Source organism: Podarcis gaigeae (assembly GCF_964106915.1).
Source record: "Podarcis gaigeae genome assembly, chromosome: 12".
Classification (NCBI taxonomy): domain Eukaryota; kingdom Metazoa; phylum Chordata; class Lepidosauria; order Squamata; family Lacertidae; genus Podarcis; species Podarcis gaigeae.
The window spans coordinates 2,083,244-2,110,420 of NC_139688.1; the positions used below are offsets into that span (position 1 = coordinate 2,083,244).

General features: G+C 45.7%; 4 protein-coding genes and 1 long non-coding RNA gene across 9 annotated transcripts in view; 1 reads left to right on the forward strand and 4 right to left on the reverse strand.

Moving 5' to 3' along the window:
• LOC310827680 (uncharacterized protein) overlaps positions 1-27,177 on the reverse strand; it is a 919,426-nt gene that overhangs the window by 413,178 nt on the left and 479,071 nt on the right. The window lies entirely within an intron of this gene.
• Positions 1-27,177, reverse strand: part of LOC310827821 (erythroblast NAD(P)(+)--arginine ADP-ribosyltransferase-like) — an 840,324-nt gene that overhangs the window by 251,916 nt on the left and 561,231 nt on the right. The window lies entirely within an intron of this gene.
• Positions 1,444-27,177, reverse strand: part of LOC310827845 (GTPase IMAP family member 9-like) — a 28,778-nt gene continuing 3,044 nt past the window's right edge. For 2 of the 3 annotated variants that reach the window (XM_083704357.1, XM_083704358.1), the window contains exons 3-4: positions 21,914-22,562; positions 18,342-20,606 (exon numbers count right to left, since the gene is read on the reverse strand). In XM_083704357.1, the coding sequence (XP_083560483.1) occupies positions 20,585-20,606; positions 21,914-22,562 (671 nt within the window). In that variant the 3' untranslated portion in view covers positions 18,342-20,584. Of the gene's footprint in view, positions 1,550-18,341; positions 20,607-21,913; positions 22,563-27,177 lie in introns of those variants that run through there. The other variant, XM_083704359.1, reaches the window with a different exon arrangement.
• On the reverse strand, positions 1,528-26,919 carry LOC310827846 (GTPase IMAP family member 9-like; the record flags this gene model as incomplete). Of its 3 annotated transcripts, none has more annotated exons than XM_083704362.1 (3): positions 26,895-26,919; positions 3,458-3,522; positions 1,528-2,174 (listed from the first exon to the last, which is right to left on the reverse strand). In XM_083704362.1, the coding sequence occupies exons 2-3, from the start codon at positions 3,495-3,497 to the stop codon at positions 1,528-1,530; spliced, it is 687 nt and encodes a 228-aa protein (XP_083560488.1). In that variant the 5' UTR covers positions 3,498-3,522; positions 26,895-26,919. The 3 variants fall into 3 exon arrangements, with proteins under 3 accessions (XP_083560488.1, XP_083560486.1, XP_083560487.1); XM_083704360.1 differs by lacking the exon at positions 26,895-26,919 and adding an exon at positions 5,728-5,861; XM_083704361.1 differs by lacking the exon at positions 26,895-26,919 and adding an exon at positions 5,687-5,823.
• On the forward strand, positions 5,926-11,735 carry LOC310827909. The gene is made up of 2 exons (XR_014556550.1): positions 5,926-6,036; positions 11,466-11,735. It is a non-coding gene; the product is annotated as an uncharacterized lncRNA (long non-coding RNA).

A 27,177-nucleotide genomic window follows, 5' to 3' on the forward strand; every position in this document is an offset into this window, starting at 1 on the left:
CAGGTTAAGAACAGTTTCAGGTTAAGAATGAACCTCTGGAACGAATTAAGTACTTAACCCGAGGTACCACTGTAGTTCCTGGGTCTTGCCAATAAAACTCAAACACGTTGCAGGATTCCCCCCAAAATAGACCAGAGACAATGAATATTTCATCCAGCAGCACTTTACTGCTACTGAAGGCAGATGAGCATCATGGTCACATATCCAACACATTGAGGATTGGCACACTCAATAAGAAATCCACTTGCAGACTTCAACTTACAATAACCTATAACAAGTCTAAATCTTCACACTAAGCGTACTATGTACAGAACAGCACACTAGAAGGAAAAGAGATAGAAACCCAGGCTCCTTCCGGCCTCAACTTTTATAGAAAGAAAAGAAAACAGAACCAGTTTAAGGCAGCTGGACTCAGCTTCTCTGAAGGAATAACCCAAACATCATGAACCTTCTGCTTGTTACTTTCACACAGAGAAGCTTCCAGAACCTTCTTGAATTAAATAGAATACGAAAGATCTTTCTGCACTAAGAAAATGCAAACTGACAGTTATTAATATTGCAGTTGTTGTATGTTGTTGTTGTTGTTGTTTAGTCGTTTAGTTGTGTCCGACTCTTCGTGACCCCCTGGACCAGAGCACGCCAGGCACTCCTGTCTGCCTCCCAGTTTGGTCAGACTCATGTTCATAGCTTCGAGAACACCGTCCAACCATCTCGTCCTCTGTCGTCCCCTTCTCCTTGTGCCCTCCATCTTTCCCAACATCAGGGTCTTTTCCAGGGAGTCTTCTCTTCTCATGAGGTAGCCAAAGTATTGGAGCCTCAGCTTCAGGACCTGTCCTTCCAGTGAGCACTCAGGGCTGATTTCCTTCAGAATGGCGAGGTTGGATCTTCTTGCAGTCCATGGGACTCTCAAGAGTCTCCTCCAGCACCAGAATTCAAAAGCATCCATTCTTCGGCGATCAGCCTTCTTTATGGTCCAGCTCTCACTTCCATACATCACCACTGGGAAAACCATGGCTTTAACTATACGGACCTTTGTTGGCAAGGTGATGTCTCTGCTTTTTAAGATGCTGTCTAGGTTTGCCATCGCCTTTCTCCCAAGGAGCAGGCGTCTTTTAATTTTGTGACTGCTGTCACCATCTGCAGTGATCATGGAGCCCAAGAAAGTAAAATCTCTCACTGCCTCCATTTCTTCACCTTCTATTTGCCAGGAGGTGATTGGACCAGTTGTTGTATAAGGGATTATTATTATGACCGGAATGTAATGGAAAGTAATAAGATTTTGGAATGCAGAAATAAAGAAAATAATCAAGCCATCAATTCTAGCATGCGGGGGGCCACTATCTAAACTGTATGACCCAGTATTTGAACGATTGGTATTAATAATTGTATTATAAATTGGTATTGTTATAACGAGGCTATTATTGGATTGTAATTGAAATCTAAAAAAATTATTATTAAGAAAAGAAAAGAAAGCGGTGGTGGGCAAACATATCTCCATCCTTGATTCCCAACTCCTCACTGCCGATATTACAAAATGTTACAGCAAGAGCTGTCCTTTTTGAATTGTTCTTCGGTGTACTGTGGTGTTCTGCCATTGAGTGCCACCAAGCCATCAATCATCTCAATGAGCTTCTTCACCTGATTCTCCTTTTCTTTTTTATCAGCCACATTGTTAAAAGCAATCAATCGTCCTTCGGACATCTCAATCAGATCCTTCAGGTGCCCCTCAGCGCCTTGTATGAACTCATTTATAGTTAAATTATTCTTATCTAACTCATCTTTATAGGTGAATAAAAGAATCAGATAGTTCTTTCCTTCATCCTTGAAGAGCTTTTTCACGAGCTGAATTGTTTCCTGGTCCTCCTTTGTGATCTTTCCCACTTTTATCACAACGAGGATGGCGTGAGCTCCGGGAGAGACCAGACCAACGCACTTCTTCAGCTCCTCTCGTGTGAAGCGTTTTTTATATGCTGTATCAAAGAACCCAGGTGTGTCAACAACAACAATTGTCCTGTCACCTACAGTGGCTTCTCTTCTTTCGCAGGCCTTGGTTGCTGAATCAAGATTGGGTGTGCTTTTAAATTTCTCAGCCCCCAGGATGGTGTTTCCTGTTGCGCTCTTCCCAGATCCAGTTTTGCCAATGAGAAGAATTCTCAATTCTTTGTCTGTTCTGGCTAAATAAGAGATAAAAAAATACCATGTCAGCAAAGTTCCTGAGACTAACACACACACAAAAGGCTTACAAATGTTTCATAGGTGTGCTACTTATTAGTTACCTAATTTGTTTTACAAGAAAGGCGATTCTGACTAAACGTCAAGTTAACTTTCTGATGCCAAGAGCATCAGACTTTTCTTTCGTGGAGGTTTTTAAGCAGAGGTTGGCTAGCCATGTGCCATCCATGAGGTAGTTGTGATTCCTGCATTGCAGAGGATCAGACTAGATTAATAAACAACTACCTGACTTTTAGGGACACCGGTGGTGCTGTGGTCTAAACCACTGAGCCTCTTGAGCTTGCCAATCAGAAAGTCGGCGGTTTGAATCCCCGCAACAGGGTGAGCTCCCGGTGCTCGGTCCCTGCTCCTGCCAACCTAGCAGTTTGAAAACACGTCAAAGTGCACGTAGAAAAATAGGTACCGCTCCAGTGGGAAGGTAAAGGACGTTTCCGTGCGCTGCTCTGGTTGGCCAGAAGCGGCTTAGTCATGCTGGCCACATGACCCAGAAGCTGTCTGCGTGTCTGCGGACAAACGCTGGCTCCCTCAGCCTATAGAGTGAGATGTAAACGCAACTCCAGAGTCGTCCACGACTGGACCTAATGGTCAGGAGTACCTTTACCTTTACCTGACTTTTAGAAGGCGGCTGGGGGCCCCCGGCCAAATGGGCTGGGTATAAGTAATATTATTATTATTATTATTATTATTATTATTATTATTATTATTATTATTATTAGATGACCCTTGGTGTCCCTTTCAACTTTGCAGTGCTGTGATTCTATTGAAGCTACAGTGGAACCTCTGTTTTTGAACGTCTCCGTTGACAAGCATTTCGGAACTCGGACACCGTAAACCCGGAAGGAAATGCTTCGGTTTTCAAACACTTTTCAGAAGTTGAACATGCTGCGCAGCTTCCATTTTGAGTTTCCATATTGTGTTGAGGCTTCTGTATTGAGTTTTCAATTTTCAAACATTTCAAGACTCAAACGGTCTTCTGGAACGGATTACGTTCGAAAACCGAGGTTCCACCGTACAAGGGAAATTTCCTACCCCTATTTCTCTTGCCAGTTGAGGGTGCACAGAAAATGTGTTGTGGTGTTTCTTTCCAGTGGGCACCCTGACCACAGTTTCTACCCTCAGCACAATCCAAGGAGAAGACTTGTTTGTGGCCACCTTGAAGTCATAAGCAAACCATGCAGCATTTGTTTTGCTTCCTCAGGATGGTCAGTATCAGGAAAAGACTCACCTTCGGCCATGCTGCCTGTTGCAGAAAGATAAGCTGCCATCAAGGTTCACAGCGGTCCAGAAATCCTGCATTAAAGACACCAAAAGTCATTTGCAGAACTCCTGGGGGACTCTCAGTGTTGGAAACTCAGTTTTTCTCCAGGGACTTTCCTGCTACTGGAGTCCTTAGCCAAAAACAAAGTTTGGGGAATACGTAAATCGGTCCTCTCTGATACCTAAGACTGCAAGCCAAGAAACTTGGAGCAGGAAGCAACATTCAAAGAGATAAAAGTTGCTGGCCTTCTACCTTGGCTCCAGTGAAAACAAATGAACTCCTTGTGAGGGGTCTAAATCCAAAAGGAAGAACCAAAACTTAGAGGTCCTTCCATTCCTACTTGTTGTACAAGGCAAGAGCGTTTGCAGATAGGCTCAGTTCTGGGTAAACATGGTAAAAATCAAACTCTAAACCGAGTGACTTCACCTGAGAATGCCCCTTCTACATTCTAGCCACACCAAAGAGGGAGCAAGCTTGTTTTCTATTTCTCCGAAGGGCAGGACCCAAACCAGTGGATTTGATTTACAAAGAAGGAGATTCTGACTAAGCCTTAGGAGGAACTTTCTGAAGGCAAGAACTGTTTGATGCTAAACAGACTCCCTCAGAAGGTGGTGCCATCTCCTTCCTTGTAGGTTTTTAAACAGGCTGGGTGGCCATCTGTCATGGATTCTTTAGATGTGATTCCTGCGTTGTGGGGGTTGGACTAGATGGTCTTGTGGGAATGTTCAGGGTGGCAGGAGAGAATATATTGTTTATTAATATCCTTCCTAACTTGCGCTAGCAAGTTTCTTCACTTAGCAGAGTGCATTCCCCTTTACACAGCAGAAAACTAGTTGCAAATTCGTGTGAGTTTCTTAAAACAACAAGCAATTCAATCCGGCTTGCCCAGATTGAGATATGTTCTAATATTCCTGGTAAGACCCTTTTGAATCCCTCCTAAAAGAATAAAGACACCACAGTCTTATTCATAAGTAATGAAAAGTTGTTTTACTTATGATCCGGCCGAGCACAGTGTGATCCCTGAAGGCAGGCTTAAGGCTTAAAGTTACAAACATGTACAAACAGGTTTACCCCATATGGGAGATGACCGGAGGGACTGCTATGGCAGCCAGCAGTCCAGTCCAGGGGAGGCAGGAAGCAGGCAGGACAAAAAGGCAGGAAAGAGAAAGGTGGCAGGGTGACTTGGCCTTTTACCACGTCTGGAAAGGTCACTCCCACCCACTAGTCACAGCAAGGAAGGATGCTCCAGGCCAGGAGGAACAGGAAGTTTCGACTGGCTGGACCAAACATCCCCTTGTATGTCCTCTCTAGCAAAACAAGGAATGTTGAAATCAATGGAAAATGTAAGGAGCCATATTACGGATTGGTTGCAATACCATCGGTCACATGAAATGTTTAAAGTAGATAGGAAGAATGGTTTTTCGGACCAAAGCTCACAATTCAAAAAAGAACTTCTATGAAACAAAGAGAAACTTTTGTTTAAAATGTATAATCTGTTATTAGACTGGGAAACAAAAGACGAGTCCTTTCTGTTGGGGATAATTCAGACTGAAATTCCCAGGTGTCAGAAAAGGTTGTTTATGTGTGCCACCACTGCGGCCCGTGTTTTGTTAGCCCCAAAATGGAAAATGAGGGAGGTCCCAACCAAAGGAGAATGGCAGCTTAAGTTGACTGAATATGCACAACTTGCAGACTCAAGATATAGAGTAAGAGAACAAGAAGAACATACATTTAGAGAAGATAGGAAAATGTTTATTGAATATATGAGAAATAATTGTATACAGCTGAAAATGCTGGCAGCATAAAGATAAATTCAGCAGTGTAAATAAGTCTGGATGGATGCAATAATGGAATACTGAATGGTTTAGTTTTTGTAAAATACGCAGGGATTTATGATATGTAAAATGAACCATGGAAAGAGAAGAAGGGAAGTCATTGCTATTTTAAGGATGTAAAATGAGTATTTTAAATCGTAAAACAGAAAATTTAATAAAAATTATATAAAAACAGAAAAAGGTGAATCCTTGGCATGGATCGTGCCCCCCCTTTCCCCCTTCCTTTTAGAGCATCACCCAGGAGGGCAGACTTTGCCTCCAACCACCAACCGCCCCTACAAAACCAAGTGCAGAAGGCCCACTGTGGCATCTGCAAAATATTTTTCCACCCTCCATTTCCTCCTGCAAGAGGGATCCCCACCTCTGCTTAATTCCAGCAGAATAGAGGGGTGTTTTCACTACCTTGACTTCTGCTGGGCAGTTTTCTCAGCCTGGAGGTGTTCCTGGTCTGGCTCTTTCTCTCTGCAAATTCTGGCAGCCTCTGACTCTCCCCGTCCCTCTCAGAGCTCTGAGTCTGATGCAGGCTTTGAGTGCACAGTAATAGCGGAAAGTTTGACATACGCTCAGCAGTGGAAACTGAAAGTGTTTTCTTCTCAGTTGATTCATCCAGTTACCCATCCATAAAAGGGGGCCAAAAGAGCCCGGCTGATGGATCAGGCAAAAGACGGACCTGGCAAGCAGGTGCCCCGACAGGGAGCTCACAAGCAAGACGTAAGCACAATGGCCTCATCCACTCTTGTGATTCTCAGCAACTGGGAAATTCAGAGGCACACTGAGCATCGCCAGAATGCCTAGCAGACCAGAGTAACATGGGAACTATGTATAAGGCAGCCTTATACAGAGTCAGACCATGTGCCATAGACTCATTACTGCCCTTGATTGGGACACTAGACTTTAGTGGAGGCAGCCTGGAATAGCCTTAGCCTTTTTTGCTCCTGCATCACACTGTGGGCTCATGTGAAGCTTGTGCTCTGCTAAGGAAGGAACTGATTGACCGTCTCCTCACAACAGGAGAAAGCCGGTTGCAACCAGAATACTGTTGCTTTCCAGGTGCCAGGCCACACCTGGTCAGACCACACCTGGAATCCTGTATCCCGTTCTGGGCAATACAATTTAAGAAGGATGTTGACAAGCTGGAAGGTGTGCAGAGGAGGGTGACCAAGATGATCAAGGGTCTGGAGACGAAGCCTTGGGAGGAACAGTTGATGAGGTTGGGGATGTTTAGCCTGGAAAAGAGGAGACTGAGAGGAGATAGGAGAGCCATCTTCAAATATTGGAAGGGCTGTCCCATGGGAGGGAGAACAAGATTGTTTCCTCCTTCTCTGGAGGGGAGGACTCAAACCAATGGCTTCAGGTTATGAGAAAGGAGGTTCTGGCTAAACATCAGGAAGAACTTTCTGACAGTAAGAGCAGTTTGACCGTGGAACAGTCTCCCTCGGAAGGTGGTGGGCTCTCCTTCCCTGGAGGTTTCTAAGCAGAGATTGGACGGCCATCTGCCATGGATGCTTTAGCTGAGATTCCTGCATTGCAGGGGGTTGGGCTAGATGACCTTTGGGGTGTCTCTTCCAACTCCACGATTCTATGACTCAGCTTTCTACTCTCCTTTCTGTTAAATGACCCAAGAGCAAATTGCCCACCCTTTCTTGGGGCTTACCTCTGTGGCTTTCAGCTAGTTACGCCTGTGCAGTATGGCCTGAGATCAGGACACTTTCCCCAGGCTAAGCTTGCCTGGTGCACACTGGAAAATTCAAGATTTCCTGCCAAACCACACAGGAGAACCACTAGCCCCACCAGATGGGGCACCATCTGTTAAAGAAAATTCTGGGTTGAGAGACTACTCAGCAGCCCACCACTCACCATGGGGGGGCGCTCCACCAGCCAGAAGGGGTGGTGTGCGCCCCCAGCTGTAGACCGCATGGCTTTAATTTTGCTGCCACCGTTCTCAACCGTAGACCACATGGCAGCCATTTCTTTTTGGCGGCTCAGGGGGGCACGGCTAGGCCGCACAACGGATGCTTCAAATGTGCATGGCGGTCATGTTGGTTTGCATCCCCCCCCCCTTTCTGCTCTGGCTACGGGCCTCATGTGCTGTGCACATTCAATCCTAGGAGGGTCTACTCCACAGGATCCCATAGCATATGGATGTGAGTTAACTTGTTATTCCTTTTCCCGCAGTTTTAGCGTATTTGTGCAGGTAGGTTCGCTGGTTCTGTCGCAAACCCCCCCCCCCAATCTTCTAATTGTAAAAAAAAACACAACCCAACATTGTAGAAAAATAGCCAATATAGTAGTAGTAGTTGTTGTTGTTTAGTCGTTTAGTCATGTCCGACTCTTTGTGACCCCCTGGACCAGAGCACGCCAGGCACTCCTGTCTTCCACTGCCTCCCGCAGTTTGGTCAAACTCATGCTGGTAGCTTCAAGAACACTGTCGCACCATCTCGTCCTCCATCGTCCCCTTCTCCTTGTGCCCTCCATCTTTCCCAACATCAGGGTCTTTTCCAGGGAGTCTTCTCTTCTCATGAGGTGGCCAAAGTCTTGGAGCCTCAGCTTCACAGTAGCAGTAGCAGTAGCAGTAGCAGTAGCATAATAATAATAATAATAATAATAATAATAATAATAATAATACGACCTGCCCATCTCGCCCAGGTCATTAGCAGGTGCTAGTAGTGGTGTGCTCGCCTCAAGATGCATCATGTCTCTAGCCATGGCTGCAGAACAAAGGGAAGGCTCCCCCTCTTACACTCATGAAGCCATAGTGGAGGGCACCCCTAAAGCCGCTGCGAAGGGCACCCCGAGCAATGCTCGGAGCGGCCGCCGAGACCACATAACACCGGTCTTGAAAGACCTACATTGGCTCCCAGTATGTTTCCGAGCACAATTCAAAGTGTTGGTGCTGACCTTGAGAGCCCTAAACGGCCTCGGTCCAGTATACCTGAAGGAGCGTCTCCACCCCCATCGTTCTGCCTGGACGCTGAGATCCAGCGCCGAGGGCCTTCTGGCGGTTCCCTCATTGCGAGAAGCAAAGCTACAGGGAACCAGGCAGAGGGCCTTCTCAGTAGTGGCGCCCACCCTGTGGAACGCCCTTCCAGCAGATGTCAAAGCGATAAACAACTACCTGACATTCAGAAGACATCTTAAGGCAGCCCTGTTCAGGGAAGTTTTTAACGTGTGATATTTTACTGTATTTTTGGTTTTTATGTAAGCCGTCCAGAGTGGCTGGGGAGGCCCAGCCAGATGGGCGGGGTATAAATAATAAATTATTATTATTATTATTATTATTATTATTATTATTATTATTAAAGCAGCCAATAGGATTTTCAAAGGGCCTTTTCTTCCGGCAGGAAGGTCCCGCCAATGAGGCTTGTAATAACTAGAAAAAAGGTGAGGGGTGATCATATTGACGGCCCCTCCACCTCTGATGCCAGGCCCTACAGGGCCCACCCTAAAAAGAAAAAGTGTGTATTCCCAGAGGAGCTCATGGCTGAGAGTGACACTTCTCTGTCCTGTGGGGATGATGTGCCGGAATTAATGTGCCAGAACCGCAGCCTGCAGCGTCGCCTGGCCCAACCTGTGGAGCATTTAGATAAGCCTAAGTCCCCTCGTCGACGCTCTCGCAAGGGTAGGCATAGGCATAGGTCACCCGTTCGAGTTCACCTGACAGCTCCTCCAGCCCCAATTCGCGCAGAACACGATGCAGGAAGAAGAGGTCTTGCAGATCGAGGAAGCATGAGTGTAAGTGCAAGAGGGACTCTTCAGATTCTTCAGATCTTTCAGGTATGTGTGATTCCTCCTGTGGCAAGTTGGAAGAACGCTGTAAGGGGTACTGGGTTACTACCCACAAGGCCCCTGGCCTTCCTAGTTGGATTTGGGAACGTCACACCCGGCGTCATCGCCACGTTTTTGGGGCCAGGGAGCCACGCAGGGAAGATGGGCTGGACGCAAAAGGGAGGGTGCGGGCGTCAAGCTTCAATCGGACAGATCAGCCACCTGAAATCCGGCTAAAAAAGAATCTTCGCAACCGCATCCTAAATGGGGAATCTGTAGATATCTTTACTCTGCTCTCCCTGGCTTCTTCTTGCAGTTCCAAGTTTAAGCCGGAATCGCGTCGTAAAAAGGATAAGACAGTGGATGTTGATAGAACATTCGATAATTGGTTAATCGCTTACACATCCTACATGGGGTTGGTGGCCGCCACTTACCCCTACAAGGCATGGCTCCTAGCCAACTATCAAGGCATTATTTTAAAAGCCGGGAAAATGGCTGGGAACTCGGTGGCTTTAGCGTATGATGAGGATTCCATGAGAGGGCTGCTGTAGACCCCAAGGCGTGGTGGGACATTAAGGACAGTGATATTTGGTTCGAAGTAGTGGCACCACACTTCCAAAAAAGGGCTTTTGGGGGGAAATCAGGCAAACCCTTCTCCAAAGTACAGAGGGTGGCTACGTCAGCATGCTGGGAGTTTAATAATGGGTTGTGTAGCAGAGACAGATGCCATTTTGACCATGTGTGCGAGCGCTGCGGTGGTCCTCATCCACGGACTAAGTGTTTTCGGGCTAAGCCTCCTTTTTGTGGTTTTCGAAAGACAGGATCGGGGAGTGGATCCAGGGACGCCAAGGGAGACTCAGGAGCCTCTACCTCTGGAACGCCACAGGCCAAAGCTGCTTCTAGAAAATGAGATTTTTTCCGCCCTAGCCCCACCCCCTCTCCGCCTCTCATCGATGTTACAGCTTCTGCATCCCCGTCTCCAGCTCACCAGTATCCAGAACCCCTCCCAATCAAGTCGGTAAGGGAAATGCCCCTTGTTACATTTAACAAAATTGAAAAAGAGCGGCATTTAGGTGTTTAGTAGCCAGCCCTTTCCCTGCCCCCCTTTTCAAAAAAATTATAGTTTCCCCGCTTGGCATAGTGCCCAAAAAACATCCTGGTGAGTTCCGTATGAGACACAATCTGTCATATCCTAGGGGTGGGTCTGTGAACGATGCCATACCATGTGAGCATTGTTCTGTATAATATGTGTCCTTGGACGTGGCCATCAGAATGATTAGGGATTTAGGCCCAGGGGCCTTTTTGGCAAAATGTGACATCAAGTCAGCCTTTCAACTGCTCCCAGTTCATCCTGAGGACTTTTGACTCTTAAACTCAGGGACAGTTGGTATTTTGATAAAGCTATGCCTATGGGTTGCTCTGTGGCCTGCGCAGCCTTCGAAACCTTTAGCATATTTATTGAATGGGCCATCAAAAAGGCATCTGGTTCCCCTTACACGACCCATTATTTAGATGACTTTTTGATCATGGGGCCTGGGATTCCCCCTCCTGCGCCCTATCCTTAGCTACTTTCATGTGTCTTGCGGCGGACTTTGGCATACCTTTGGCTGCCGACAAGACCGAGGGCCCTTCGACGGTCCTTTCCTACTTGGGTATTGAACTGGACACACATCAGCAATCATCACGCCTCCCGCAGTCCAAACTCAAATCCTTAAAAGCCTTGCTGGAATCAATGCTGGGGGTTAAAAAGACCACCCTTTGCCAGGTTCAATCCCTAATGGGCCATCTCAATTTTGCATGTAGGGTAGGTAGTTGTGCCAGGTCATGCTTTCTGTGCCCCCCACCATAGCATCGGGGTGACAAAGCAGATAAAGGATAATTTGAAGACTTGGCTTTCTTTCTTTCTTTCTTTTCTTTTTTCTTTTCTTTTCTTTTCTTTCTCTCTCTTTTTTGGCTTGCATTCTTGCAGGATTATAACGGGGTCTCATTTTGGCAGAGAAACCTCAATCCTGGGATGGAGTTCCAGGTCCATTCTGATGCTTCTGGCCACTATGCTTTTGGCGTGTTCTTCAAGGGCCATTGGTGTGCCGAACCGTGGCCATCCTCTTGGCACGTAGCAGGCATCACTTGTGATTTACCTTTCCTTGGGTTTTTCCCTATTCTAGTTGCCATTCGCATCTGGGGAACCCTCTTCTCGGATTCCAGGGTCTGTTTCTGGTCTGACAACCAAGTGGTGGTAAGAGTTATATCCAGGCAGTCGGCAAAGTCCGATAGGGTGCTAAGGGTGCTGCGCCTGTTTGTTCTGGAGTTCCTTCACAGCCCATTTCATACCTGGTCTTAACAAAAACATTGCTGATGCATTATCTCATTTCCAGATGGAGCGTTTCCGCGAGCTGGCACCAGAGGCAGCCCAGACCCCGGATCCCTTCCCAGACGATCTGTGGGAGATTGGAAGCGAGAAGTAAACCAGGGAGTATTGTCAGCATTATCACCTTCCACTAGACGTTCTTATTCCAGGGCCTGGGATGCCTTTGGGCATTTTCATGGCTCCATAACACGGCGCGCTTCCGAGGAGGAGGTGCTTCAATTCCTGGTTCTCCTAAAGCGCAAGGGCCTTGCCATTAAAACTTTAATGCTTTACAGGGCAGCTATCTCATTCTTTTGTAAATTCCTTCGTTGGCTGGACCCTTGCGACAGCTTCCACATCAAGAAGCTGCTGGCTGGGTGGTGTCGCATCATTCCCCCACGTCAGGATGGCAGGAAGCCTATCACTATCGACACACTCAATCTAATTTGGAAAAAATTACCAGAGATCTGCTGGTCAAATTGCGAAACACGTCTCTTCCGAGCAGCATTCTCCCTAGCCTTCTTTGGTGCCATGCGCATTGGGGAGTGTTTGGCGGCCGGGGCCCCTCAATCAGGGTTGGCAGATACGGACATTAAGTTCTCGGGGGATATTGTGAATGTCAGAATTTGGTCATCAAAAACGGATCAATTGAGAAAAGGAGTCACGCTCGTGCCTGCTCCGACAGAACAGGAGGGGCCCTGCCCATATTGGGGCACACGCTGCTTCTTCAGGGTCCGGCCTAAGTGCAAGGGCCCTTTCTTCATACACGCAAACATGCACCCTTTTGTCATAGCGGCCTGTGGAGCTGACCCCCAAGTATATTCTGGGCACTACTTTCATATCGGGGTTGCCACTTCAGTGGCAGTCCAGGGTTGGGACCCAGCCTGCATCAATACACTGGGGCGCTGGCGCTTGGCAGCATATAAAAGCTACATTCATCCCGGCTCCTCCTCCTCAACACTTGCAATTTAACTTTCTTACAGGTTTACCCACCACGAAGATCTGGGTTGTGGGGCAAAGCATTGTCCATTGGGCGGCGGAGCATGCCTGGTCGTAACCTTAACATTCACCCCAAGGTACACATTTATTGGATGGGCCACTGGGGCATGCGTTAGTCGGGCTTGATGCCCATATTTAGTAAGGCCGCAGTGGCGCATGGCCCCTCAAGAGTCTTGATTTTACACCTGGGGGAGAATGATCTAGTAGAACAAAAAGGCATTGCCCTGACCCTTGCTGCAAGGGCAGATATAGAAAGCTTGCATGCCTTGTACCCAACAATGGCCATAGGCTGGTCCAATCTCCTCCCCCGTCTCCGCTGGAGGGGGGCTTCCAATCCCTCTCACATTAATTATGAGGTGGAAAAAAATCAACAGGGCCATGCCCAATACCATGCGGCTAATTGGTGGATTCTCTATCCCATACCCCACTATCAGGGCAGAGATGGCCGGCTTATTCAGGGCGGACGGGGTGCATCTGACACCATTTGGGAATGACCTCTGGCTGCACGACTTGCAACAAGACCTCAGGGACTGGGTAGACAGCAAGGTTTGAAGGCAGAGTATGGGTGATGGTTCCTCGGTTGTGGGACTCTTGGTGGCGAGGCCCTTAGGGGGCCTAAGGTGGCAGTTTTAGGCCTTGGCGAAGTATCCTTTAGTCTATCACCAATTTGTGGGGGATGCATTCATGCTCCCCCCATGCGGCGGCGCTTGCAGGGCCCGTTAAAGGGCAAAACTGGGAGTCCCTGGCCCTAGAGCGGCGGCATGTAGGTCAAACTCCCGGGACGAGGTCGGTGGAAGGGCAGGCTGTGTAAGTTTGCGCTTTGCAGTCCCCTCTCACTGCACCTCATCTGCCTGCATATCCTCAGCCAGGAGGGATGAGAGGGTTGCCTGCCAAGGCCTGTGCCAAGTTTCCCACTTCTAAAGTTCAATAAAGTTGTGGCCAATTTGAACCCCATACTCTGGTCTCTTGTCTCATCATTTGGGGAAAAGGGGTGGGCTCCACAGACAGGGTTTAGCGCTGGTGTCCACAACTTCCCTTGCATATCTAGATCCTGGGGCAAGTCGGTGATGGGATTTAGCTTTCCTTGGCTAACAATAAGCTCAGCAATTGTCACCTCTGGGCATTTCCTGGGAAGGGAGGAGTGTATGTGTCTGAGGGATTATGGTGGGAGGTAGGAGGGAAAAGAGTCCATTGGAATGGAGGGAATTGGCAAAGGGGTTGATATTATATGATTTATAAAGCTAGGTATCTTCCCTGAGCTGTCAAGTTGAAAGGATACGTTCAGGCATAATATTTGTAACATTTAATAACTTTAAAGATGTGCCCTCCCCCGTAATTCCTGTAACACACTCCAGATATATGCATGTGAAATAAGGTTTGCGTGCAGCATAAACAAAACATAGCATGTGAAATGAAACTGTGAGATCTCTGCTGTGCTGTTGTGCAAAGAGGAGATAAACTGCTATCTTGTTTTGCATTCAAGGTCGAGCAGGAAATAGAAACCACTGACATGAAAAACAGAATGTTCTCCCTGCCTATCGGGGTTTCCCACACAAGGGAGGGTATTATTTGTAACGGTGCAAATTCTCAGAAATGGTCCACAGCACATAGATTTCGCTTTCGCTTTTGCTGTTTACTCCCATAGTTTCCCTGCAGCTTTCTCTGCCTTCCTTGTCCTCCTGAGCAGGGAGAGCCTTCTGAAATCTCAATCAGGGATAGTCCGACCACGAGGTGGGAGAATGCATGTTCTCAAAGAGCCCCTGTTTTCCAGGGACAGCCCAGGAATTGCATAAGCCATCCCAGTTTCTGATTTGATCCTGGAATGTCTATTCCTTTTTCCTCCCCCTTGAAGTATCGGAGAACAGTTAAAAGTAGTGCAAAAATGGACTCCTGCTTATCCTGAAAATAAAATTCCTGCACCAAATGGAGGAAATGGTGATGGTGGCTCACAAAGCCCCTCCTATAATTTTGAAGGAAAAGGTCACCAATCCCCTTTCCATTCTGTAATTGCAATGCTTCAGCTGCCAGCCATTTCTCAGGAAACACTGGGAGTGTTTATTCCTTAATTGTAAATGGAGCCTTGCTCTGTCTGTTGTTGTTGTTTAGTCGTATTTCCGGCACATTTCCAGGTTGGAGGAGCACTGGAAATAGACTTCCGGGTCGGCGCCATCGCCGAATGGCGGGCTCCCTCCGAGCTCCGGAGGGAGCCGGCTTGGCAGGGGCTGGGTCCTACCGCACCGGCGATGCGGGGACCCTTAAAAACCACGGCCAGAGGAGGCCGTGGACATGGAGACTCGGCTGGCACCGTTAGCGCTCTCCCGACTCGTGAAGGAGCCTTTTTAAAGGCTACGGATCGGGTGCCGGGGAGAAGCGTGGTGCTTTGAGTTCTCTGCTATCCCTGCCGAGCGCAGCCGCATGCCATCCGGCGGAGAGCGCTGACTTCTTCTATTGAAAATTCGGCTCTAAAGAAGAACCCGTGAGTAATTGGAATATGGACTACTAAAAAAAGGGGATAAATTTTTAAAATTCGGAGCGAACGGGGGAGGCGGAAAAAAGGAAGTCAGCCCACCCCTAAATTGTAGAAGAGCCAAAACAAAGGACTGGACAACTAAGATCGAGTGTAACCTTATCTTGCCAAATCAGCAACTTCGCGAGGGAAAATTATAAGATTGAGCTGGAGGAGAAAAGTGGAATTGTTTTAAAAAAGCAAACCCCCCCCCCCCGGAATCCCTGGAGCGATTCGTGAAACTGCCTGGAGAAAAGCGATGGAGGTTTTGACAGCTGTCAAAGAGCTGTCAAAAAGGAAGATTAAAATAGAGATTTTGTTATGAGGACTTTGCCGGTTATATTTGTTATAAATTGAATATAAACTGTTTTAAATATCGGTCAACAAGCTACTTGGTCTGGTGGATGTGATTCTGGAAGGGAACTTTGCTACTGCAATCCACCTAGAGGAGCCGAGGGATATTGCATGTGTTTTTCACAGGAAACTTGAACAGTTGAATGGAACTTTTAATCTCCTGGGAAACTGCAGGAATGGAACATTATTTTGTCTACAGAGGTCTAAACAATGGAACTATTTGTTGGAAAATGAAAGGAACATGATGCAATGCTTTGCTCCATGAATAACAAGCCTCTGCAGAGACACTAGAAACTTTTGGAAAAAGAACATTTCTGTGGGAGAACAGAGAAATAAAAAGGAGGAGAATGATTGACAAGAACAAGGAAATAACAAGAACTGGACAGAACTGGGGGAACATTTGGGATATTCAGGTTTGACAAGCTTATGGATACAAAATTGGAGTTTTTACTCCTGGACATAAAAACCTGGATAGAAGAAATGGGCCCTTATTTGATAGACTCCTTCTACGATTGGACATCCGTAATTAAAGACTGGCAAAGAACCTGAGAGACATAGTGTAATGTGGGAACTCCAGGAAGATATTAGAAGTGGAGGGATAGGTGAAACGCAAAGGGGAAAGAGGGGAGGGAAAATTGGAATCCAAAGGCTGTAAAATTACTATTCATATTTATCTTATTTCCATCTGTACTATGTTTGAAAGGGGGAAACTCGTGGAAGGGTATAGATCGATCTTAGGGGATGGGAATTTGGATAAATTGGGTTATTGATGATGAGTGTAATTTGGGGATAAGAACTTGTTGAATTTAATTGCTTATTTGGAAGATTTGGAACACAAGAGGGGGTAGGGAGGGGAAGTCCTAGTTATTGGCAAAAAGTTTATAGATTGGATTTAATTTGTTTTGATTTGTTTTAATTTGGAAAACCTTAATAAAAATTATTATAAAAAAAAAAAGGAGGAGCACTGGAAATAGTTTGTGTGCATGTACACAAGGCTCCTCCGACCCGGATGTGCACCGGAAATAACACTTGCGCATGCACACAAGCTATTTCTGGTGTTCCTCTGACTCGGAAGTGGGCAGCCGTGCAGCGCAGCCCCAGTAAGAGCAGGCGGCAGCAGTGGGGGTTGCTGCGGGCCTGATAAACGAGTCCCTCTGCCCTTATCAGGCCCGCGGGTCTTAGTTTGGGGACCCCGGTGTTAAATAATTCCCTTCCCAAATGGTAAAATTTCAGAACTTTGGGAAGAGGTTCAAGCATGTCTCTCGCTGTGCAGGACCTGGTGGCCAGGCACTCATTAGGAATTCAATGTACATTTAATTGGCTGTAGGGCGGTAAATGTGTCTGGCTTAGAAACAGGCCTCTTTTGGTTACCTGGGGCTTATTCCCAGGAAGTGGGTGCAGGATGGCAGTCTAGGCTTTGGTTTAGGATCGCTGTTTGGGGAAACGGGGTTATTAAGCCTTTGAAATCTGTCTGTCCACAGTCAGGTGGGGGTTGGGGAGGGAGAGAGACTGAAGCAGCAATGACTAGACGCTGCTCTCTAACTTTGTGTTATGACATGCCCTCCCCATGGCATGGGATGTGGGTGGCGCTGTGGTCTAAATCACTGAGCCTCTTGGGCTTGCCGATCGGAAGGTCTGCGGTTCAAATCCCAGGGACAGAGCGAGCTCCCATTGCTCTGTCCCAGCTCCTGCCAACCTAGCAGTTTGAAAGCACACCAGTGCTAGTAGATAAATAGGTACCACTGCGGCAGGAAGGTAAACAGCGTTTCCGTGCACTCTGGTTTCTGTCATGGTGTCCCGTTGAGCCAGAAGTGGTTCAGTCCTGCTGGCCACATGTTCAGGAAAAGCTGTCTGTGGACAAACGCTGGCTCCCTTGGCCTGAAAGTCAGATGAGCGCCGCAACCCCATAGTCACCTTTGGACTTAACTGTCCAGGGGCCCTTTACCTTTACCTCCCCATGGCAGCCACATTGTGCTCTGCCACACACTCCTGCCAGCAATTTTATGACTACTGCCTCCCACCACACTCTCTCCAAATTCAAAATGTACCCCTGATCCAGAAAGGTTGGTGGCCGTTTGATCCAGCTTCCATTGAAAGGTGGAAATAATAAATTTCCACTTTCCAAAGCAAAATGAAACACAGCCAGTCTGTGGGCAGACATACCATGGTCAATAGGCTTTGGTCAAGTCAAGCTGAGACAGACCCAGATTGCTAAAGGTTTGGGTGAGGGGACCAGAGCAAGCAAGGACTGTCATCATCATCATCATCATCATCATCATTTATTTATTTATATCCTGCCCATATGGCTAGCTTTCCCCAGCCACTCTGGGCGACTTCCAACAAAAGATTAAAAATACATTAAAACATCAAATATTAAAACTTCCTTAAACAGGGCTGCCTTCAGATGTCTTCTAAAAGTCAGATAGTTGCTTATTTCCTTGACATCTGATGGGAGGGCATTCCACAGGGCGGGGGCCACCACCGAGAAGGCCCTCTGCCTGGTCCCCTGTAACCTCACTTCTCACAGTGAGGGAACCGCCAGAAGGCCCTCGGAGCTGAACCTCAGTGTCCAGGCTGAACGATGGGCGTGGAGATGCTCCTTCAGGTATACTGGGCTGAGACGTTAGGACTTTAAAAGACAGCACTAATACTTTGTATTTTGCTGGGACTCATTTGCCAACTTCTACTTTTAACTATGGATTGCTATGACTCTACCCATGAAAAAGAGGACATGTCCTGGAAAAGGAAGACATATGGCAACCCTATAATGCTTATCTCATTCTATATTCGGGGGAACGATGGGGGTGGAGACTCTCCTTCAGGTCTACTGGGCTGAGGCCGTTTAGGGCTTTCAAGGTCAGCACCAACACTTTGAATTGTGCTTGGAAACGTACTGTCAGGAAGATAGAAGCAGGTCTATTGCAGTGGTTCTCAAACTCTTTACTCTGGGTTAGACTTTCAGAAGAAAAATTTGTTCACATTGTTGCAGGCAAACAGCCTGTAGTTCCTGGGTCTTGCCAATAAAACTCAGGAGCCAGGAGGAGATCAGAGTCCAACGATTTTATTACTTTCCAAGCAGTAGGTTCAGCGGGATCACTTTCACAAAGACTGAACCCCACCCCCCAAACACCGGGGGGGGGGGTAGGGTGGTTACCTATAGGTTTCTTACACAAAGCATTAAAATTTCCTGCAATCATATGCATAGAAAGATTTCTCATTACCTCATTCATGGAAGCAAACTAGCTGTTATTAACCAAAACTCATTTAGATACATTTCACTTTAGCGTGCCTGCAATTCAAGCATAAGCTTTCGCTGACATAGCTTTAACTTACTGTGCCTGCGTGGCCTTCGCAGAAGAAGAAGAAGAAGAAGAAGAAGAAGAAGAAGAAGAAGAAGAAGAAGAAGAAGAAGAAATTATTTATACAACGCCCACCTGGCTGGCTTCCAACTGAATATTAAAAACAATACAGCATCAGACATTAAAAACGTCCCTAAACACTTATCTTTTAAAAGTATTGTCTGAAAGGTGCAGTATAAATGAGTAACACTTTTTTGTTGCAACAGCTATTGTGCTTTGTATTGCATGTGCTGTGAACCTGCGTGTATAGCGACTTGTGTTCTTGCGCTAAGAGTAAAGGCTTTCTCAGCAGTTTCATAAAGCGATAGAGCTGTCTTTTGAGGCCCTTGGGGTCCCCCCACAACATCAGGAAAGAAATACTTGAAAAAGGAAAAGGGGCAACGACTAGCAGTGCTTGATTTGTAATATGATCATGGGACATCCAGAAAGTATAAAACAATGCAGCTACACAAGAATATGAATTATTCCCAAAATATAATTACAGACAACAAGCCTCTTACATATGTATCTTAAGGATACCCTCCAACACTTCAAAGCCAAAATCTGGGACGCCATCTTCCTGTTTTTTTATCGAGAGAGCATGTTGGCTATTTTGGTCACTGTGATCTCGCGTGATTTCACACTGTGCCCCCCATTAAAGCACTTTTGGGGGCACGGCACCCCAAAATGTGCATTTTAAGGCAAGATCACAGCCCTGAAAAAAGCACTTTGTTGGGGGAGGGGAATTGTGCTGTGAAATTGTGTGAGATCACAACAACCCAAATGGCCACTGTTCCCTCACCAGAGAAAAACAGGATGTCCCAGTTTTCCCAGGACACTTGTGGAGTATGCCTTAAGTATGTATACAAACTCAAGGAAAGGTGTGAGTTTTTGTGGTACAATGAAGTATGACAAATCACACTTGTGGGGGGAGGGGCTAACAAAATAAAATTGGCAGAAGGTTTGAAGCATAAAGACTCTTTTGCAACCGATCTGTACAACTTTATTATGTGCACAGCTAAAAATGAAAGCAAGACTTCCTTCACTTTAAAAAAACAGCCAGGCTTAGCATAAATTGTGTCTTGCCTTCTGTGCAAACGATTGTCTGTGGTAGGAACTCAGCTGTGTTAGTTGGGAGTTATTTTTTATGCATTTCCTAAACTCTGTCTTCTGGGCTAGAGCGGGATGTTTGACTCAATGTTTACATGATATTGTATTATGTTGTAAGAATTTTTAAAAAGAAAAAGAAATAAGATTAATATCATTTCTTCAAACTGAATAATCTATTAAGCCCGGGAACCATAAGTAAAGTGGCTGGGGTGGTATTTATAATGTCATTTTTATTTGAATATTTCCACAATTTGTTTTTGCTTTTGCTTCAGTGTATCAATACTGAAAAGCCTAATGAAAAGATTTATGGGAAAATTAAACGGAACAGGAGAAATGAAACATTTGCATTTCAAATAAATGCACAATGGTGAAAACAGGTCATTTATTGGGACAGAGTGATTTTTCAGCTGTTGTTAAAAGTTACAAAACAACGAAGCATGGGATGGAGCGATGGAGAAATTTCAGAAACAACAATCTGATATGATGGATAACAGCATGAACCGGGAAAAGAAAGACATAACATCTTATGAGGACAGGAAGAAACACCAGGGACAGAATAATTGCCACACACAGCAAGAACAAGGATATAGTTTGAGTTCCTCACTTGTAGTTTTATAAATCCTTTAACGTATCAACACAAATAGAAGTTATTGTCATGGAATTCTACTCAGTATTGCTCCACAGCAGAACTCCAGTGTATCGTTAGGAGAGTAAAAACTTAAACATGTTGCAGGATTCCCCCCAAAACAGACCAGAGACAGTGAATATTTCATCCAGCAGAGCTTTACTTCTGCTGAAGGCAAATGAGCATCATGGTCACAAAGCAGACTTAACTTAAACCTACGCCTTAACTCCAGAAAGACTGAAGCCAAGGTGGAAGCCAAGGCACGTAAGAGACTTAACATGGAGGCCAATTGGCCTAAATATGGGGAAATAATTGAAAAAATTGGAGACAATTGGAGGTTGCAGAGCTTGGAAAAGCTAAAAAACAAGGTGCGAGATTGGTTGCACTATGCACAAATTCAAGAGGTCTTTAAAGTGGACAAGAAGGTTGGATTCCAGGTGGAAAAATCGAAACTAGAGACAGAACTGTTAGAGCCAAAAAATAAACTACTTTCGAGAATGTATAACTTGCTGCTTAAATGGAATACTCAGGATGAGACAGTCAAATCCGCCATGATAAAATGGGCGCAGGATTTGGGGCATAACATTATGTTTGAAGACTGGGAAAGGTTATGGAACACCGGAATGAAATTTACGGCATGTAGCGCCTTGAAGGAAAACATTATGAAAATGATATACCGGTGGTACATGACCCCAGTCAAGCTTGCTAAGATATATCACCTGTCTGATAATAAATGTTGGAAATGTAAAGAGGCGGAAGGGACATTCTTTCACCTCTGGTGGACCTGCCCGAAAGTGAAGGCCTTTTGGGAGATGATTCATAATGAACTAAAAAAGGTACTTAGATTTACCTTACCTAAGAAACCGGAGGCCTTTCTCCTGGGCATGGTGGACCAGAGAGTGCTTAAGAAAGATAGAACTTTTTTTATGTACGCCACTACAGCAGCAAGGATCCTGATTGCAAAGCATTGGAAGACACAAGATCTACCCACACTGGAGGAATGGCACACGCAGTTGATGGACTATATGGAACTGGCCGAAATGACTGGCAGAATCCGAGACTTGGGAGAAGAAACAATTGAGGAGGACTGGAAAAAATTTAAGGACTATTTGAAAAAACATTATAAGCTGTATGAATGTTAAAAAATGCACCTTTTAGGAAATTCTAGCTTCAGCAATGATAAACTAAAGAAATGGAAATTAAGGCATAAGAAGTCAGAGGTAGAATAATGAAACAACTTTATTGTGTTTAAATGAAAATGTACATGATTTGGGTTATAACACATTTGAAATTAGGTAACATGATAAAATGAAGGATACAATAAGTATTGAAACAAGTTAACAAATTGCTGATGTTCTGTATTACAGAGAATGCAGGGTTGGGAGGATGCGGGGAAGTCCAGTAGACTTGGAAAAAAGAACACGAAAATTTGTAACCTTTCTACTTTATTCTTATAATCTGCTTTCTATTCTTTTTTCTGTATTTCATAAACTCAATAAAAAATATTATAAAAAAAAAGAAAGAAAGACTGAAGCCACTAACACCAAGTCCACCAACTCCACCAAGACATGTCCTTTCTGAATTGTTCTTCGGTGTACATTGGTGTTCTGCCATTGAGTACCACCAAGTCATCAATCATCTCAATGAGCTCCTTCACCTGAGTCTGCTTTTCTTCTTCATCAGCCACATTGTTAAAAGCAATCAATCGTCCTTCAGACATCTCAATCAGATCCTTCAGGTTCCCCTCAGCGCCTTGTATGAACTCATTTATAGTTAAATTATTCTTATCTAACTCATCTTTATAGGTGAATAAAAGAATCAGATAGTTCTTTCCTTCATTCTTGAAGAGGCTTTTCACTTCCTGAAATATTTCCTGGTCCCCCTTTGTGACCTTGCCCACTTTTATCACGATGAGGATGGCGTGAGGTCCAGGAGAGACCATATCAATGCACTCCTTAAGCTCTTTTCGTGTGAAGCGTTTCTTAATTTTTGTATCAAAGAACCCAGGTGTGTCAACAACAATAATTGTCCTGCCATCTACACGGGCTTTTTTAAATTTGCATTTCTGAGTTATTGAAGCAAGTCCATATGCGCTTTTAAATTTCTTATCGCCCAGGATAGTGTTTCCTGTTGCGCTCTTCCCAGATCCAGTTCTGCCAATGAGCAGAATTCTCAATTCTTTGTCTGTTCTGGCTAAATAAGAGATAAAAAATACCATGTCAGCAAAGTTCCTGAGACTAACACACACACCAAAAAAAAGTCTTACAAATCTTTCATAGGTGTGCTACTTATTAGTTACCTAATTTGTTTTACAAGAAAGGCAATTCTGGCTAAACGTCAAGAAGAACTTTCTGATGCCAAGAGCTGCTCAGCAGTGAAATGGACGTCCCTGGAAGGTGGACTTTCCTTCTGTGGAGGTTTCTAAGCAGAGGTTGGCTAGCCATGTGCCACGGTTGCATTGCAAGGAATCAGACTAGATTAATAAATAACTACCTGACTTTTAGAAGACATCTGAAGGCAGCCCTCTTTAGGGAAGTTTTTAAAGTTTGATGTTTTATCATTTATTTATTTTTAATCATTTATTTATTTTCAATGCAAAATTACAACAAAAATTACAAACTCATCATGTTTTTAATGTTCTGTTGGAAGCCACCCAGAGTAATAAATTAATATTAAAATATTATTATTATTCTTAGATGACCCTTGGGGTCCCTTCCAACTTTGCAGTGCTGTGATTCTATTGAGGCTACAGTGGAACCTCTGTTTTGGAATGTCTCTGTTGACAAACATTTCAGAACTCGGATGCCGTAAACCCAGAAATAAATGCTTCAGTTTTCAAACACTTTTCGGAAGTCGAGCATGCTGCAAGGCTTCCGTTTTGAGTCTCCCTATTGTGTTGAGGCTTCTGTATTGAATTTTCAGTTCTCAAACATTTCGGAACTAGAACGGTCTTCTGGAACGGATTACGTTCGAAAACCGAGGTTCCACCGTACAAGGGAAATTTCCTACCCCTATTTCTCTTGCCAGTTGAGGGTGCACAGAAAATGTGTTGTGGTGTTTCTTTCCAGTGGGCACCCTGACCACAGTTTCTATCCTCAGCATGATCCAAGGAGAAGACTTGTTTGTGGCCACCTTGAAGCCGTAAGCGGCACTCCAGAGATTTGTGGTGGCAATGCCATGTCCTGCCCTCCTGGAACTGAGCCAAGACTTGATGGAAGTTTCCCATTAACTTTTATTGAGAGAAAGCTTTGGCATTTCAGACAATGCATTTGGCATTTCAGAGAATGCATATAGACAAGGCGCATTCTTTCGGGGGCGCTCACTGCTCCTTCCTAGGTGTTGCCCCCTCTGCTGTCTGCGTTTCTCACTCCTTCTTGATCAAGGGGATGCGAGAGGCATCTCCAAGATTTAAAAAGGTTAAGAAATGTTTTTCCAGTGTTTAAATAGGCCCTAAATGCAACATTGAGCAGCTGTTTATCATAAATGTGAAGTTGTTGTTTTTTCAAATGCAAGCTTGCTTAAATAATTTTTATGTAAGGGCCTGATCAACCCAAAAACATGGCAAATATTGAACAACTGAGCAACTTTCCTAGAGTGCAAGACCAAGACCAATAATAATATAATAATGCAATCCCATAGAAAGGCAAAGGCAAAGACATCTCTCTCATGAAATGTCCAAACCTATGCCAGGGACAAGGCGACATGCTCAGGATGAAAGCCCTAAGGGGATTCACCAGGTGGTGTTGCTGTGGGTATGTTAGAGGTGTGAGACCAGAGAACTAGCTTTGACACCTGGGAAAAGGCAAAAAGGCAGAAACAAAACAAACTGCATTTTTCAGTTATTAGTGGACCTTTCTGCTAAATGTAAAGCATAGACCACTATTGAAAAAATGTTTCTCCCAAAGTGCTATAATGCCACAAGTAATTTAGTAACAAAATGCAAAGTGTGTTATTTATATGAGTATATCCTATGTCCAGCTATGGGCACTGCTACACTTGCAAATATCCTTAAGGGGCCTGACAAGACTTTTCAGATTTACACAAAGGCATCCATTTGCAACATACTGGGTTAACATTCTGTGGGGCAAAGAATTTTTAAAGAAAAAATTATAGTCCCAAAGGGGGGACTGAAATAAAAAATTAAGTTCTTATATATACAGTCATACCTCAGGTTAGAGAAGCTTCGGGTTAAATCTTTTCAGATTGCATCCCGCAGCAACCCAGAAGCACTGGAAAGGTGCTCAAATGTCATGCGCAGGCACAGAAGCAGTGAACCGTGACCCGCGCAGATATGGGTTGTGTTCTGCTCAGGTTGCGAACGGGGCTCTGGAATGGATCCCGTTCACAACCAGAGGTACCACTGTATAATATAGTGTTTCCCAACCTTTTTTGGGCAAAGGCACACTTGTTTCATGAAAAAAATCTCGAGGCACACCACCATTAGAAAATGTTTAAAAAATTAACTCTGTGCCTATATTGACTATATATAAAGTAACTCTCTTTAATAAGAATCAAATAAACACAAATATAGTATTTTATAATTACTTTATTATGAAATAGTAAGTAAACAGAAATATGAAAAATTATAAAATACTTTATTCAGTGCGCAACCTGGGCCTGTTTGGCTGAACACAAAGCTGATATTCTGGCTGGAATCGAAGAAAGACACACACGTAGCTCTTCGTCAACAGCTCTCAGTCTCTCTCTGTATTTAGTTTTTATAGCAATCATGCTTGAAATGCCCAACTCACAGAGATATGTAGTGGAAAATGGGAGCAATGTCAAAATAGCTTTGTTTGCCAGAAGGGGGAACTCCTTGGCAGTTTCCAACCAAAAACTATCCAAAGGTAGATCAGCAAATCTTAGCTTGAAACCACGATTTTGTCTCAGTTCAGTTAGTTCCTCCTGCTCCTGTAAAGTCATGTCCTTTCCACCAACTGATGCTGAGCTATAAGGGTCCCTAACCCAGTCAAGGCATTCAGTGGAGACTGAAGAGAAATAAAATGACAACTTCCCCTCGAGAGTTTTTAAATGTTTACCTATTATCTCACACAGTGCAGCAGTGTGAACACCTTGCCATTGCTTGGTGAGTGTGAACATTTCAAGATTGCCACCTTCCACGTGTTTGGAAACTCGCCTTGGGAGCAAGAGCCTTTTGTCTGCTTCGCCTTCTCCTCAGCCACACCTGAGGAGGCAGCTTACAAAAAGCAGCAGCAACAAAGAGGCCCAAGGGGTGCTTCGTCTCTCTCCCCCCCCCGCCATTGCGACCCCACCCCACCCCAACCAGCTTCACCTGAGGGAAAGGATGAGAAGGGGGTGGCGGGCTGTGTGGAAAAGAACCCCCCCCCCGGCCAACACAATCCCCTCACACGTTATCCTAGTTTCCTTCCGACGCCCACCAAGCCCCCTTAGCAACAGTGGGGGGGGGGAGAGGCAGCGAGGTGGCGGCGGGAAACGGCAAACCAACCCCGCCTCATTTTTCTCCACAGGCTGGCGAGGGGCCTGCCCCGCCGCGCTGCGGATCCCAGCTACCCGCCCCCCCCCCGGCTACTCTCGCCATGTCGCCGCCGCCGCCGCCACCTCAGAGCCGCCCGGCCTTTATGGGGGAGGGAACGCGAACCAACGGGGTTTTTATAGCTACCTCAGCTCGAGTGTGCCGTGTGCATCTCCCTCTCTCCGCTCGGTACCAAAAACCGCCGGCGCGCGCGGGGTGCCGCCTCCTCCTCCCACTCCGCAGTGCTGCTGCTGCTGCTGCTGCTCCTCCTGCGGGTGAGCTTGGCTTGGGCTTTCAAGCTTTTACTACTTTACTACTGCCGCCGCTGCGCTGCGGCCTCGCGCGCTCTTACGGCCATTCACCAAAGCCTCTTACGCCGGGCTCCGACCTCCCCGCACCGCGCCGAAAACGGCTTTCTCCTGCTCCTCCTCCTCCTGCGCCTCTCGACGCCCGACTCGCCCGCCTCCCTCCCATGGCACAGCAGGCAACGTCTCGCGGCACACTAGTGTGCCGCGGAACACCGGTTGGGAAACACTGGTATAATAAATGTTCATAAATGTACCAAGCAAACACGTACATAAATATATAAACCACATGTCTGAAGCAGCACAGGAAAACAGCCATGAAGCCATTTTGGTTCCCAAACTGACCAAATGTTTTCTCTGCAAAGTCAAAGGAAAATGGAAAAGACTCCCCATTGTCTTTTCCTTCACAAATCCTGTCTTAAGGGTATGTGTGTGTGAATAGGGTAAGCCTGTGACCTGGCTCAGGAACTAAGTATCATTACAAAAGACTGGCCAGGCTCCCCAGGCAATCCAATCAAGTGAGCATTAACAGGTAACTTGCCAGACAGGAGGCAAACAACGCTCTCAGATTTCTGTTGTAGACCACCTTTTCTGTGATGTGGGCATGATGTTTGTGGGTGGTGGTCTTGGGTTACACCCCTTCTGTGATGTATGTATGATGTATGAAGGGGTGGTCTTGGACTCCAGGGCAGGCAATTTAAAATGTCTATATAAGGGCAGACACACCTTGGTTCTGGGTCCTCCTCCTTCTCCTACGTGTGAGGGGAGCAGCCTCTTGCAACAGTTCAATAAAGATCAGGCTTACGAGCTGCTTTGCTTCTCAATATTCTCTGGTTGGCCTCTGTTCTTTTCTCCGACCGATGGAGAATCTACAAAGGACTCTTGCGTCCCCCATAAGGGAATAAGGGCAGATTTCCATTTATTACATGTGTTTCCCCTGGGCTCATCCGTCTCTGCCATCTTGAAGTCATAAGCAAACCATGCAGCATTTGTTTTGCTACCTCAGGAT